The sequence below is a fragment of the Lepidochelys olivacea genome (assembly GCF_965140295.1).
Source record: "Lepidochelys olivacea isolate rLepOli2 genome assembly, chromosome: 27".
NCBI lineage: Eukaryota > Metazoa > Chordata > Testudines > Cheloniidae > Lepidochelys > Lepidochelys olivacea.
The window spans coordinates 10,904,249-10,918,262 of NC_140437.1; the positions used below are offsets into that span (position 1 = coordinate 10,904,249).

The window sequence follows — 14,014 nt, forward strand, 5'->3', positions numbered from 1 at the left end:
CGTCATCTGTTTGCTTTGGTCCTTTTAAAAGCGAGATCAAATGTCATCGTTGCTTACTGGGCACGCTCCCTAAAGGTAAACTCGGGGGTGAGGGAAAGGTGGGAGCGGGGGTCTGGTCAGCTTGCAAGATGTCAGCTGTTAGATGTCACCAGGAGGCAGGATGGGAAAGGTGTTTGTACAGGAAGGGAGCAGAGCCAGCTTTGGGGACCCCTGAAAACTACATGGGAAGGAGGAGGTGAGATCTGTAGGGCAAGTAGTGGAGACTGAGCTCCTCTCTCTCTCTCTCTCTCTGTCCCTTAAAAGGGGTGGGCCCCATGGCTGAACGTTGTCATGGGGGGGAACTTGCGCTGCTGCTGTGGATATAAGAGGTCAGCCTTTGGGGCTGTCAAGTCACCACCTTTCATCATGGCCAAAATTAAAAGAACGTTTATTGGGCCAACTCCTGCGCTCAGTTACAGTGGTGTAAATCAGTGTCACTCCACTGAAGGGGTTACTCTGGATTGACAACAGTGTGTGAGAACAAAATTTGGTTCATAGTGTTTGTTTCCAGCACACTCATGGTTCTTGGGACACTAGCTCTTGGTGACTCCCCATGATATTCTGTGAGGGAGTCCCATGGGTCTGTTCAGAGGTAACTTGAATGTCTATTTAACTCTGTGCTTCTGGAGATGCCATCTTGGGTGGTAGGAGGGATGTCCCATCTTGGAGCTAGGCGAGTGCAGGGTGAATGGAGGGGTCTTGTTTCGGAGTAGGGGGAACAGGAGAGGTATCCTGTGAGGAGGGAGTAGAAGGATCCCATCTGCAGCTCCTGCACAATTACTCCTGGAAACAGCTGCTCAAATGGGCTTAGACTCAGAAAATGTCTCTGAAATAGTGACATTGGAGCCCTGTCTTTACTAGGAAAACAGGCATGTTTTTAAATAGGGTAAGTTGTAGTTTTAGTTTGATTTATCTCACCAAGCTAACATGTTAAAACTAAATGTGATCTGCCCACACTAGGATTTGGAAATGTTAGTGACCATGTTTTAAAAACACACCTTTTCTCTTAGTGTAGACAGGGCCACAAGGTCAGTATCCCAGAGCCTTTCCAGACTGATTCATGCATAGTCATTCCAGATTGGATTGGCTCCATTTGCAAGTCAAAGGGCTATTCCACCACTAAATGCCACCTGGGACCTGAAGTTCCAAGCCATGGAGGCAGAGTTCTCCTCACAAGCCTAGAATTGTCCCTCCATAGCAGTGAAGTCTAGTGCAGTGGTTCTCAACCAGGGGCACGCGTACCCCTGGGGGTACGCAGAGGTCTTCTAACGGGTACATCAATTCATCTAGATATTTGTCTAGTTTTACAACAGGCTACATAAAAAGCACTAACAAAATCAGTACAAACTAGAATTTTATACAGACAAAACGAGAAAGTAAACAATATTCCAGTACTAGTGTGCTTTTACACTTTTGTTTTTTATGTCTGAATTTGTAAGCAAGTAGTTTTTAAGTGAGGTGAAACTTTGGGTACGCAAGACAAAGCAGACTCCTGAAAGGGGTACAGTAGTCTGGAAAGGTTGAGAACCACTGGTCTAGGGGTGTGGCAGTGTAAAAGGAAACCTTTCTATCATAGGAAAACAAACAGCATATTGCAAAATATGAAATACAACCGAAGAAATCAAATGTGTTGTATTATTGATCAATAACTGTCTCTGAGTAAGGTCTGACACAACACAAATGGATTGAATATGTTCATTTCAGTTTGGAATATTGAATTCATATACTGTATACAGATTGCATACATTTTTCAGATTTGGAAGGAAAGGGTTTCCGTATAAAAGAACATTTCCCAGCCCAAAGCAAGAAGGAAAATATTTTACAAAATACAAGGGGGAGGTGGGTGTTTGAAAGAAGCAATGACAAATATCCTTCAAACTAAAGAGCATCTAAAGCTAGTAAGTCAAGCCTGTCAGACTGAGAAGCCCTGAAAAAGGAAACTGGTGAAAAATGACTCACTGAAGACTAAATGAGAAAAACTAATGTTCTTTTTCTATAGCTTTGAAAGCTAAAAAAAATAACCTTATTTCAAGTTTTATTTTGCCGGGAACTGAATGCTGATGTTAGCACATGGCTATGGTATTCTAGCTCCAGGCCAACCGTGTCCCAGAAGTGGAGTGATGGATGTGTGATACATATCCATAGCTTGATGCTCCTTTTCCTTCTGCCTCTCCCTTGGATTGTGCCTTGACATTCACTGCAAGGACAGATGGGTCTAGGGGGAAAGAGGTGCAGTGCGTGCTTAGATTTGCTTTTTCTTTCTGTAGTCTCCAGAAGTTCTCCAGCAAATCCTCAAATGTTCTCTCACCCAGCCTTCACCTTTCATTCTCCCACATGCATTTGTGGGCAGGCTGGTTACAACGGTAGAAGCTGTTGGGAAAGAATCTCACTCATGCTCTGTTTAAAGCTAGATGTGGCTCCGCCTCTTGCTTGGGGTGGTACAAATAGGGACCCATCCACATAACTACTGTCAGCTCAGCTGGCAGGGGCCCACTGTAGGCAGGCTAGAGGCTTTCCCTTCCCCAAACCATCATGCCCCATATTCAGGCAGACTGGGGTTCATCCCAGAGAAGGAAGAACTCAGCTTTCACCCACCTGTGTAGAGGATTTGGAGTGAGGGCTGTGATCAGGCATACACACCCTATTTAAATCAAATTTAAATCAGGGCAAAACAGCACTGCAAAGTGAGACTATCATGAGAATGTCAATTGTCCAACTGTTTGTGCAGCTGCCCCCAGGCCCAGGTCCCTGTAACTCCATTCCACCACCTGTCCCCACGACTGCTGATGCTGAGGCTCCCAGAGGGTGGGTGGTCTTAAGGCCAGGAGCATTTATAGAAAGGATCTGTCAACATCAGCCGGCGCCCCTCATGCAGAATTGCACTTCGCAGCTGGAGGAGGCTATAAAAATCATCACTCGATCCTAGCGAGTCCCAGGACAATAGTTGATGCTGTGCCCTTTTATAGCTTGGTTGCTTTGCTCATGTCCTGGAAGCTCTGAGGAGAGGTAAAAATAGGTTTCCATTCTAAGGAGAGCCTGTGGCAGTATCTCTTTCTGTCTGAGATAAGAGAGCATTTCATACCAAAGATGGTTTGGATGTTGGGAGACTCAGAACCATCCCCTATGGAATGGAAGAGGCAGATGGATCTGGCTTTCGTTCTGAGGAGTCACTTGCACTTGGTGGGGGGATAAGACTGTTGAGATGAAGCTGGAGAAATTAACCCACATCCTGCTCCTTAAGACACCTCCCTTCTCTCACACTTAGCAGCAGAGGACAAAGGCTTCTTGGGTCTTCAGATGCTTCTCTGTATCACACAGTTTGAAGCAATGCCCAGTCATTCAGTGACCTGTGTGCAATGAATTGAAGAGTCTCATTCCACCTGCCAGTAGAAAGGTGTCCACCTTATAAACACCACTGTTATATTGGCCATCTTCTTGGCAGGTGCAGCAGAGAGCCCAAGAATTGAAGAGACCATACCATCCCAAAGTCTTTATATGCATACTGGCCAGGATTCTCAAAGCAAGCACCTATTGGTTTAGTCAAATGATTGCAAATTTGCAAAATCACATGTATGTAAATAAGTTTGCATAAATTGCTTCCAGCTGTAGAGAGAGACACAAAAGAAAGAGAGAGACAGAAAGATGAAGGGATGGAAAGTGGGGGAGAGGGAGAGAAGAGGGGGACAAAGGTAGGCCTCAGGATTTAATTCTCTTCCCCCTGCCTTCCCTTGCACTTCCCCCCACCAAGGCACCGCAGAGTAATTCCCCCCTATTACATGGCACAACCACGCACACTCCCCACAGGAATTTCAATAGGACTTGAAGGTCTCAGAACTTTGCAGGATGATTCCCCGGAGAGACAACTTTCGTGAAGTTTATTATGAGTCACATAATATTTGGTGTTTCTCTTAAAGTCCCAGCTTCCAGAATCAGATTAATCCCCGAGAAGCTCAGCTTTCTTTGAAAAGGTAAGTTTCTAGCCTTCATGGTTGCAAAGAAAAGCTTGGAAATAAGAACCCCTATATGCTTCAGCACTAGAAGACAAATAAAAATAACCTTAAAATTATTATTTTTAAAATCTCATTATTTCAAGCCAATGTCATGAGTTTGGGGTTGGCAATCCTGGGACCTTGTAAATGTAAAATCGTCATTTGATGTGGTCAGATTTACAGTGTGGGCTCCCTGGTAAATGAAATGTGTTCTGTTGTATTCATGTATTTAATATTTAATCAATAGTAGGGGTGTCAAGCAATTAAAAAAATTAATCGCAATTAATCGCATAATAAAAAAAGAAAAGGAGTACTTGTGACACCTTAGAGACTAACCAATTTATTTGAGCATGAGCTTTTGTGAGCTACAGCTCACTTCATCGGATGCATACCATGGAAACTGCAGCAGACATTATATACACACAGAGATCATGAAACAATACCTCCTCCCACCCCACTGTCCTGCTGGTAATAGCTTATCTAAAGTGATCATCAAGTTGGGCCATTTCCAGCACAAATCCAGGTTTTCTCACCCTCCACCCCCCCCCACACACAAACTCACTCTCCTGCTGGTAATAGCCCATCCAAAGTGACAACTCTCTTCACAATGTGCATGATAATCAAGGTGGGCCATTTCCTGCACAAATCCAGGTTCTCTCACCCCCTCACCCCTCTCCAAAAACCACATACACAAACTCACTATCCTGCTGGTAATAGCTCATCCAAAGTGACCACTCTCCCTACAATGTGCATGATAATCAAGGTGGGCCATTTCCAGCACAAATCAAGGTTTTCTCACCCCCCCACCCCCATACACACACAAACTCACTCTCCTGCTGGTAATAGCTCATCCAAAGTGACCACTCTCCCTACAATGTGCATGGTAATCAAGGTGGGCCATGTCCAGCACAAATCCAGGCTTTCTCACCCCCCCCTTTTTCCTGGGGACACACACACAAACTCACTCTCCTGCTGGCAATAGCTCATCCAAACTGACCACTCTCCAAGTTTAAATCCAAGTTTAACCAGAACGTCTGGGGGGGGGTAGGAAAAAACAAGGGGAAATAGGCTACCTTGCATAATGACTTAGCCACTCCCAGTCTCTATTTAAGCCTAAATTAATAGTATCCAATTTGCAAATGAATTCCAATACAGCACTTTCTCGCTGGAGTCTGGATTTGAAGTTTTTTTGTTTTAAGATAGCGACCTTCATGTCTGTGATTGCGTGACCAGAGAGATTGAAGTGTTCTCCGACTGGTTTATGAATGTTATAATTCTTGACATCTGATTTGTGTCCATTTATTCTTTTACGTAATGTGCTGGACATGGCCCACCTTGATTACCATGCACATTGTAGGGAGAGTGGTCACTTTGGATGAGCTATTACCAGCAGGAGAGTGAGTTTGTGTGTGTATGGGGGTGGGGGGGTGAGAAAACCTGGATTTGTGCAGGAAATGGCCCACCTTGATTATCATGCACATTGTGAAGAGAGTTGTCACTTTGGATGGGCTATTACCAGCAGGAGAGTGAGTTTGTGTGTGTGGGGGGGTGGAGGGTGAGAAAACCTGGATTTGTGCTGGAAATGGCCCAACTTGATGATCACTTTAGATAAGCTATTACCAGCAGGACAGTGGGGTGGGAGGAGGTATTGTTTCATGATCTCTGTGTGTATATAATGTCTGCTGCAGTTTCCACGGTATGCATCCGATGAAGTGAGCTGTAGCTCACGAAAGCTCATGCTCAAATAAATTGGTTAGTCTCTAAGGTGCCACAAGTACTCCTTTTCTTTTTGCGAATACAGACTAACACGGCTGTTACTCTGAAACATGATAAAAAAATTAATCTCAGTTAATCGTGCAATTAATCGTGCTGTTAACAATAGAATACCATTTACTTAAATATTTGTGGATGTTTTCTATATTTTCAAATATATTGCTTTCAATTACAACACAGAATACAAAGTGTACAGTGCTCATTTTATATTTCTTCTTATTACAAATATTTGCACTGTAAAAAAACAAAAGAAATAGTATTTTTCAATTCACCTAATACAAGTACTGTAGTGCAATCTCTTTATCATGAAAGTTGAACATACAAATTTAGAATTATGTACAAAAAATTGCATTAAAAATAAAACAATGTAAAACTTTAGAGCCTACAAGTCCACACAGTCCTACTTCTTGTTCAGCCAATTGCTCAGACAAACACTTTTGGTTACATTTGCAGGAGATAATGCTGCCCGGTTCTTGTTTACAATGTCACCTGAAAATGAGAATAGGCATTCGCATGGCACGGTTGTAGCGAGCATCGCAAGATATTTACATGCCAGATGCGCTAAAAATGTATATGTCCCTTCATGCTTCAACCACCATTCCAGAGGACACACGTCCATGCTGATGACGGGTTCTGCTCGATAATGATCCAAAGCAGTGCAGACCGAAGCATGTTCATTTTCATCATATAAGTCAAATGCCACCAGCTGAAGGTTGATTTTCTTTTTTGGTGTTTTGGGTTTTGTAGTTTCCGCATCGGAGTGTTGTTCTTTTAAGACTTCTGAAAGCATGCTCCACACCTCGTCCCCTCAGATTTTGGAAGGCACTTCAGATTCTTAAACCTTGGGCCGAGTGCTGTAGCTATCTTTAGAAATCTCACATTGGTACCTGCTTTGCATTTTGCCAAATCTACAGTGAACGTGTTCTTAAAACGAACAACATGTGCTGGGTCATCATACAAGATGGCTATAACATGAAATATGGCAGAATGCATGTAAAACAGAACAGGAGACATAGGAGTTCAGTCACAAATTTAATTAACGCATTATTTTTCTAACAAGCGTCATCAGCATGGAAGCATGTCCTCTGGAATGGTGGTCAAAGCATGAAGGGGCATACGAATGTTTAGCATATCTGGCGTGTAAATACCTTGCAATGCTGGCTACAAAAGTGCCATGCGAATGCCTGTTCTCACTTTCAGGTGACATTGTAAATAAGAAGCGGACAGTAAATGTAAAAAAACTAGTTTCTCTTAGCGATTGTCTGAACAAGAAATAGGACTGAGCAGATTTGTAGGCTCTAAAGTTTTACATCGTTTTGTTTTTGAGTGAAATTATGTAACAAAAAAAATCTACATTTGTAAGTTGTGCTTTCATGACAAAGAGATTGCACTATATACTTGTATGCAGTGAATTGAAAAATACTATGTATTTTGTTTATCATTTTTACAGTGCAAATATTTGTCATTAAAAATAATAAAGTGAGCACTGTACACTTTATATTCTGTGTTGTAATCGAAATCAATATATTTGAAAATGCAGACAAACATCCAGAAATACTTAGTAAATTTCAGTTGATATTCTATTATTTAACAGTGCTATTAAAACTGCAATTAATTGTGATTAATTTTTTTAATCGTGATTAATTTTTTGGAGTTAATTGTGTTCGTTAACTGCAATTAATCAACAGCCCTAAGCAATAGGGTAAGGGAAGAGGTAAAGCTAATTGAGTGCTTCCAGTTGCAACCTTAATAATATTCTTTTAATGCAGTTCTCTTTGTACGTAACAGAAAAAGAATACATCTCTGAAATGCAAACTAAAGAGACATTCCTGCCATGCAAGAACCTAAACTTCTTAGCAGTTCAGCACTCACAGCTTCTCTTCCCCTTCCCAAGCTTGTCTAGATGGGGAAGTTATTCCAGGTTAAGGTAGGTGTGAATCTATTCTGGTCCACACTGGAAATTATTCCAGAACAGCTATAGTAGAATAAAAAGAAAAGGATGACTTGTGGCACCTTAAAGAGACTAACCAATTTATTTGAGCATAAGCTTTCGTGAGCTACAGCTCACGTCATCGGATGCATTCAGTGGAAAATTCAGTGTATTTTCCACTGAATGTATCCGATGAAGTGAGCTTTTACACTGAATGCATCCGATGAAGTGAGCTGTAGCTCACGAAAGCTTATGCTCAAATAAATTGGTTAGTCCCTAAGGTGCCACAAGTACTCCTTTTCTTTTTGCGAATATAGACTAACACGGCTGCTACTCTGAAACCTATAGTAGGATAGTTATTCTGGCATAGCCATGCTTTTCAATTTCCCTGTGTAGACAAGTTTGCAGTAACTGCAGAAGCTCCTCACACTGCTGGGCTGTCCCTATGCTGCTGGAAGAGCGAGTTTTTCAGCTCTGGGGCCTGCCAGCTCGAGGGCAGGACTAGGGGGAATGAGATATTTTCAGACTCGAGAGGATTCAGTAATGGATCAGGTTCCAGTGGCCACCAGAGGCCGCTGCTGCTGCACAGAAAAGGGTCATGCCGCTACCAATATTCCTTAGAAAGCAAAAGAGTGGGGGCAGGAGTGGGGATGAAAACAAGGGGGTGGGAGAGAGAGATCGAGGAGAGGGAGAGCAGGGATAGGAGAGGAAGAGCAGGGGAGGAGGGAGAGAGGGGGAGGAGGAAAAAAAAGAAGGAGGGGGGAAGGGAGAGAGGGAAGGGGCAAAAAGAGGAGGTGAGGCGAGAAAGAAGGGGAAGTGGAGAGGAAAGGGGAATAAGAGGGGAAAGGGAAAGAAGAGAAGAAGGAGAGGAGGAGGAAAGGGAAGGAGAGGAGAAGGGAGGATGGAGAGAAGGGAGAGAGGGAAGGAGGAGGAGAGTGAAAGGGAAAGAGAGGAAGAGGAAGGGAAGGGGAAGCAGAGGAGGAAGGAGAGGGAGGAAGAGGAGGAGAAGGGGAGAGGGAATGGGAAGGAGAGGAGGAGAAGGGGAGAGGGAAGGGGAAGGGGAAAGAGAGGAGGAAGGAGAGAAGGGAGGAGGAAGAGGGGGGAGGGGAAGGACAAGAGAAGAGAGGATGAAGAAGGGGAGGAGAAGGATGAAGCAGAGGAGGAGGGGAAGGAGAGTAGGAAGGGATGAAGCAGAGGAGGAGGAGAGGGAAGGAGAGGAAGAAGAGGGGGAGGGAAAGGAGAGGAGAAGGAGGAGGAGGGGAGAGGGAATGGGAATAAGAGGAGAAAGGGAAAGAAGACAAGAAGGAGAGGAGGAGGAAAGGGAATGGAGGAGGAGGGAGGGGAGAGGGGAAGGAGAGGAGAAGGGAGGAGGAAGAGGGGGAGGGGAAGGTGAGGAGAAGGGAGGAGGAAGAGGAAGGGAAGGGGAAGCAGAGGAGGAGTAGAGGGAAGGAGAAGCAGAGGGGGAAGGAGAGGAGGAGGAGAGGGAAGGGGAAGGAGAAGCAGAGGAGGAGGAGAGGGAAGGAGAGGAGGAGAGTGAAAGGGAAAGAGAAGAAGGGGAAGGGAAGGGGAAGCAGAGGAGGAATAGGAGGGGGAAGGAGAAGCAGAGGAGGAGAGTGAAAGGGAAAGAGAGGAAGGGAAGGGGAAGCAGAGGAGGAAGAGGAAGGGAAGGAGAAGCAGAGGAAGCAGAGGAGGAGGAGAGGGAAGGAGAGGAGGAAGAAGAGGAGGAGAGTGAAAGGGAAAGAGAGGAAGGGAAGGGGAAGCAGAGGAGGAAGAGGAGGAGGAAGGGAAGGGGAAGCAGAGGAGGAAGAGGAAGGGAAGGAGAAGCAGAGGAGCAGGAGAGGGAAGGAGAGGAGGAAGAGGGGGAAGGAAAGGAGAGGAGGAGGAGGAGAAGGAGGGGAGAGGGAAGGGGAATAAGAGGAGAAAGGGAAAGAAGAGAAGAAAGAGAGGAGGAGGAAAGGGAATGGAGGAGGAGAACGAGAGGAGAAGGGAGGAGGAAGAGGTGGAGGGGAAGGAGAGGAGAAGGGAGGAAGAAGAGGAGGAGGAGGAAGAGGACGGGCAGGGGAAGCAGAGGAGGAGGAGAGGGAAGGAGAAGCAGGGGAGGAAGGAGAGGAGGAGAGTGAAAGGGAAAGAGAAGAAGAGGAAGGGAAGGGGAAGCAGAGAAGGAAGAGGAGGAGGAGAGGGAAGAAGAGGAAGAGAGTGAAAGGGAAAGAGAAGAAGAGGAAGGGAAGGGGAAGCAGAGGAGGAAGAGGAGAGGGAAGGGGAAGGGGAAGCAGAGGAGGAGAGTGAAAGGGGAAGCAGAGGAGAGGGAAGGGGAAGCAGAGGAGGAGAGTGAAAGGGAAAGAGAGGAAGGGAAGGGGAAGCAGAGGAGAGAGAGGAGGAGGAGAGGGAAGGGGAAGGGAAGGGGAAGCAGAGGAGGAAGAGGAGGGGGAAGGAGAAGCAGAGGAGGAGAGTGAAAGGGAAAGAGAAGAAGAGGAAGGGAAGGAGAAGCAGAGGAGGAAGCAAAGGAGCAGGAGAGGGAAGGAGAGGAGGAAGAAGAGTAGGAGAGTGAAAGGGAAAGAGAAGAAGAATCATAGAATCATAGAATATCAGGGTTGGAAGGGACCTCAGGAAGTCATCTAGTCCAACCCCCTACTCAAAGCAGGACCAATCCCCAATTAAATCATCCCAGCCAGGGCTTTGTCAAGCCTGACCTTAAAAACTCCTAAGGAAGGAGATTCCACGACCTCCCTAGGCAACGCATTCCAGTGTTTCACCACCCTCCTAGTGAAAAAGTTTTTCCTAATATCCAACCTAAACCTCCCCCACTGCAACTTGAGACCATTACTCCTCGTTCTGTCCTCTTCCACCACTGAGAATAGTCTAGAACCATCCTCTCTGGAACCACCTCTCAGGTAGTTGAAAGCAGCTATCAAATCCTCCTCATTCTTCTCTTCTGCAGACTAAACAATCCCAGTTCCCTCAGCCTCTCCTCATAACTCATGTGTTCCAGACCCCTAATCATTTTTGTTGCCCTTCGCTGGACTCTCTCCAATTTATCCACATCCTTCTTGTAGTGTGGGGCCCAAAACTGGACACGGTACTCCAGATGAGGCCTCACCAATGTCGAATAGAGGGGGACGATCACGTCCCTCGATCTGCTCGCTATGCCCCTACTTATACATCCCAAAATGCCATTGGCCTTCTTGGCAACAAGGGCACAGTGCTGACTCATATCCAGCTTCTCGTCCACTGTCACCCCTAGGTCCTTTTCCGCAGAACTGCTGCCTAGCCATTCGGTCCCTAGTCTGTAGCTGTGCATTGGGTTCTTCCGTCCTAAGTGCAGGACCCTGCACTTATCCTTATTGAACCTCATCAGATTTCTTTTGGCCCAATCCTCCAGTTTGTCTAGGTCCCTCTGTATCCTATCCCTGCCCTCCAGCGTATCTACCACTCCTCCCAGTTTAGTATCTGGAGGAGGAAGGGAAGGGGAAGCAGAGGAGGAGGAGAGGGAAGGAGAAGCAGGGGAGGAGAGGGAAAGGGAAAGAGAAGAAGAGGAAGGGAAGGAGAAGCAGAGGAGGAAGGAGAGGAGGAGAGTGAAAGGGAAAGAGAGGAAGGGAAGGGGAAGCAGAGGAGGAGGAGAGGGAAGGAGAAGCAGGGGAGGAAGGAGAGGAGGAGGAGAGGGAAGCAGAGGAGGAGAGTGAAAGGGAAAGAGAGGAAGGGAAGGGGAAGCAGAGGAGGAGGAGAGGGAAGGAGAAGCAGGGGAGGAGAGGGAAAGGGAAAGAGAAGAAGAGGAAGGGAAGGAGAAGCAGAGGAGGAAGGAGAGGAGGAGAGTGAAAGGGAAAGAGAGGAAGGGAAGGGGAAGCAGAGGAGGAGGAGAGGGAAGGAGAAGCAGGGGAGGAAGGAGAGGAGGAGGAGAGGGAAGCAGAGGAGGAGAGTGAAAGGGAAAGAGAGGAAGGGAAGGGGAAGCAGAGGAGGAGGAGAGGGAAGGAGAAGCAGGGGAGGAAGGAGAGGAGGAGGAGAGGGAAGCAGAGGAGGAGAGTGAAAAGGAAAGAGAGGAAGGGAAGGGGAAGCAGAGGAGAGGGAGGAGGAGGAGGAAAGGGAAGGGGAAGGGGAAGCAGAGGAGGAGGAGAGGGGAGATCAGGGAGAGGCAGACCAGTAGGGCTGGGCAGAGCCGTCGCTGCCCTCCGAGGCCCCGGCTGTCATCACAGCTCTGTCTGTGCGGCGGGCAGCGCTCGGGTCCCGCTCGGCTATCTCCGTCAGCTCGGGCCCCCAGGCGGCTGCTCGGGTGTTTCCGTATCCGCTCGGCGCTCGTCTCAGCTCGGCAGAGGCCCGCTCCGCCCTCGGGTATTTCCGTCCCCATTCGGACATTTCCGTCTGCCCTCGGGTGTTTCCGTCCCCGCTCGGAGGGACTCGGCGCCTGGCCGGCCTCCTTCCTTCCCTCCTTGGTGCCTGCCCCGGTAACGGTCGCTGTGAGTTTAAATGAGCAGGGGCCGGGCCGGGCCCGAGCCGCCGCCGCCACCGGGACACGGACTGAGGCGGAGCCTGGGCCCGCCCCGCTGCGGGCGCTGAGGGGACAGGATGACGGTGCTGCAGGAACCCGTCCAGGTACCGAGCCGCTGGCCGCCGCCGCAGCGAGGCCTCGGCCCGGCCTAGCGGGGCCCGGCCTCTCCCGAGCCGGACCCGGGCCGGGGGCTGAACCCCAGGGCCAGGCGGACCCCCTCCCTCCCCCCCCCCGAGGCTGGGCCGCGGCCGTCTCCGCTCAGAGCGGCCCGCGACCCCCGCCGGAGGTGGGGCCCCTCCTGGAAGGCAGGAGCCCGCCGCAGAGGTGGGGCCCTCGTCCCCCCTGGCCCGACCCCTCCTCTAGAGTGGGACCCTAACCCCCCCCACCCCGGGATGTGAGGCCACCCCTTCCCCTGAGATGGGCCCCTACTGCTCCAGGTAGACCCCCCCAGTGTCCTCACCCCGCTCAGAGACCCCCCCCCAGACACTCCCCACTTCCAGGGCAGGCACCCCTCAGATCTCCTAGAGGCACCCCCTTCTTCTCCCTTCCAGGGAGGACCCACCACTGCCATTTGCTGTTCTCCCTCCCAGGAGACTCACCTTCTCCCCTCGCAGCCCTATGATTAGTACCGTTTGTATTACCATAGCGGCTAGCCCTTGTCAGCCCTAGTGAGGAATCAGGACCCTCCCACTGTGCTAGGTGCTGTACATTCACAGGACAAAAAAAAAATCACTGCCCCATCAGGTCTACAATCTAAGCATAAGATGATAGACAACAGATGGATACAGACAGACGGGTCGGGGGGTGCACAAGGAAACAATGAGTTGATACTGGCCAGCATAATAGTGACGAGTCCACTTCCAAGAGGGACTCTCCCATCTCTACTGCTCCACCCTGACCCCTTATGAGACCCCTTGCTTCCTCCTTTCCTGTTTCAGCCACCCTCCACATCTGCTGTTTTACTATTTAAATGTGCTCAGCTCTATGGATATCACACATATTAAGGACATTTCTTGTCCCAAGGAACTTGCAGTCTAAAAGAGATGGGATGCCTCAGAGACTCAGAGGAGGGAATAACTTAGATTTAAAAAAAAAAAGAACTTTAACTCAGTTTTTCCAGTATATGTTCCCTTCTTATCTTAGTCTGTCTTTCCAGAAGTGATGCCCTGTCAGAAGTTATCCATCCTTCACTCTTTACCATATCTACCTTGCCTTAGCCATCCTTTTTATATTCCCTCCCACTTCAATCTTTCCCATGTTATCTCCTCCCTTTTCCCTTCCACCAGACCTCCAATCTTTCCCAGGTTTCTGTCTTTCTAAATAAATGGGGACATAGGGTTTAAGAAGTCTTGAATAGCTGCACATAGAACATGTTTTTCCTGGTAACTTATAAACCTCTTCCAACTCCCACACTGGAAAGATACTTAGCATACTGTACAGTTATTCATAATAACAATATTGAGCACAACAGAAGTATCAGTAATTTATTTTATTTCCTTTTCTCACAAAAAGATGTAGCTGTTTGTGAGAGACAACACCTACTCCATTGATTTGGTCTACACAAGGGGTAGCAATGGTGGTACTGTCCTTGTAGATAAAGAGTTGGTGTTCTTTACACCAAATTCTGTAGGTCTGCTCTAAACAGCTTTAGACAACGTGGTGCTAAAAACACTTCTAGCCACCTAGACCCCTTTTTCCAGTAATACTCCCCCACTGCTGCCAGCTCTGGAGCTGGACAGGTGGTAGCAACAGTTGGGAATTCTAGCAAAAACTGACGAGTGTAGGTTCCTGTGTGGAAAGGAA

General features: G+C 47.7%; 1 protein-coding gene across 4 annotated transcripts in view; it reads left to right on the forward strand.

The window, feature by feature from the left end:
* The first annotated feature begins 12,115 nt into the window (after window positions 1-12,115).
* The window catches only part of CDC27 (cell division cycle 27), a 61,093-nt gene continuing 59,194 nt past the window's right edge, over window positions 12,116-14,014 (forward strand). For all 4 annotated transcript variants that reach the window (XM_084616033.1, XM_084616034.1, XM_084616035.1 and 1 more), the window contains exon 1: window positions 12,116-12,315. In XM_084616033.1, coding sequence (XP_084472159.1) covers window positions 12,289-12,315 — 27 coding nt within the window. In that variant the 5' untranslated portion in view covers window positions 12,116-12,288. The remainder of the gene's footprint in view (window positions 12,316-14,014) is intronic.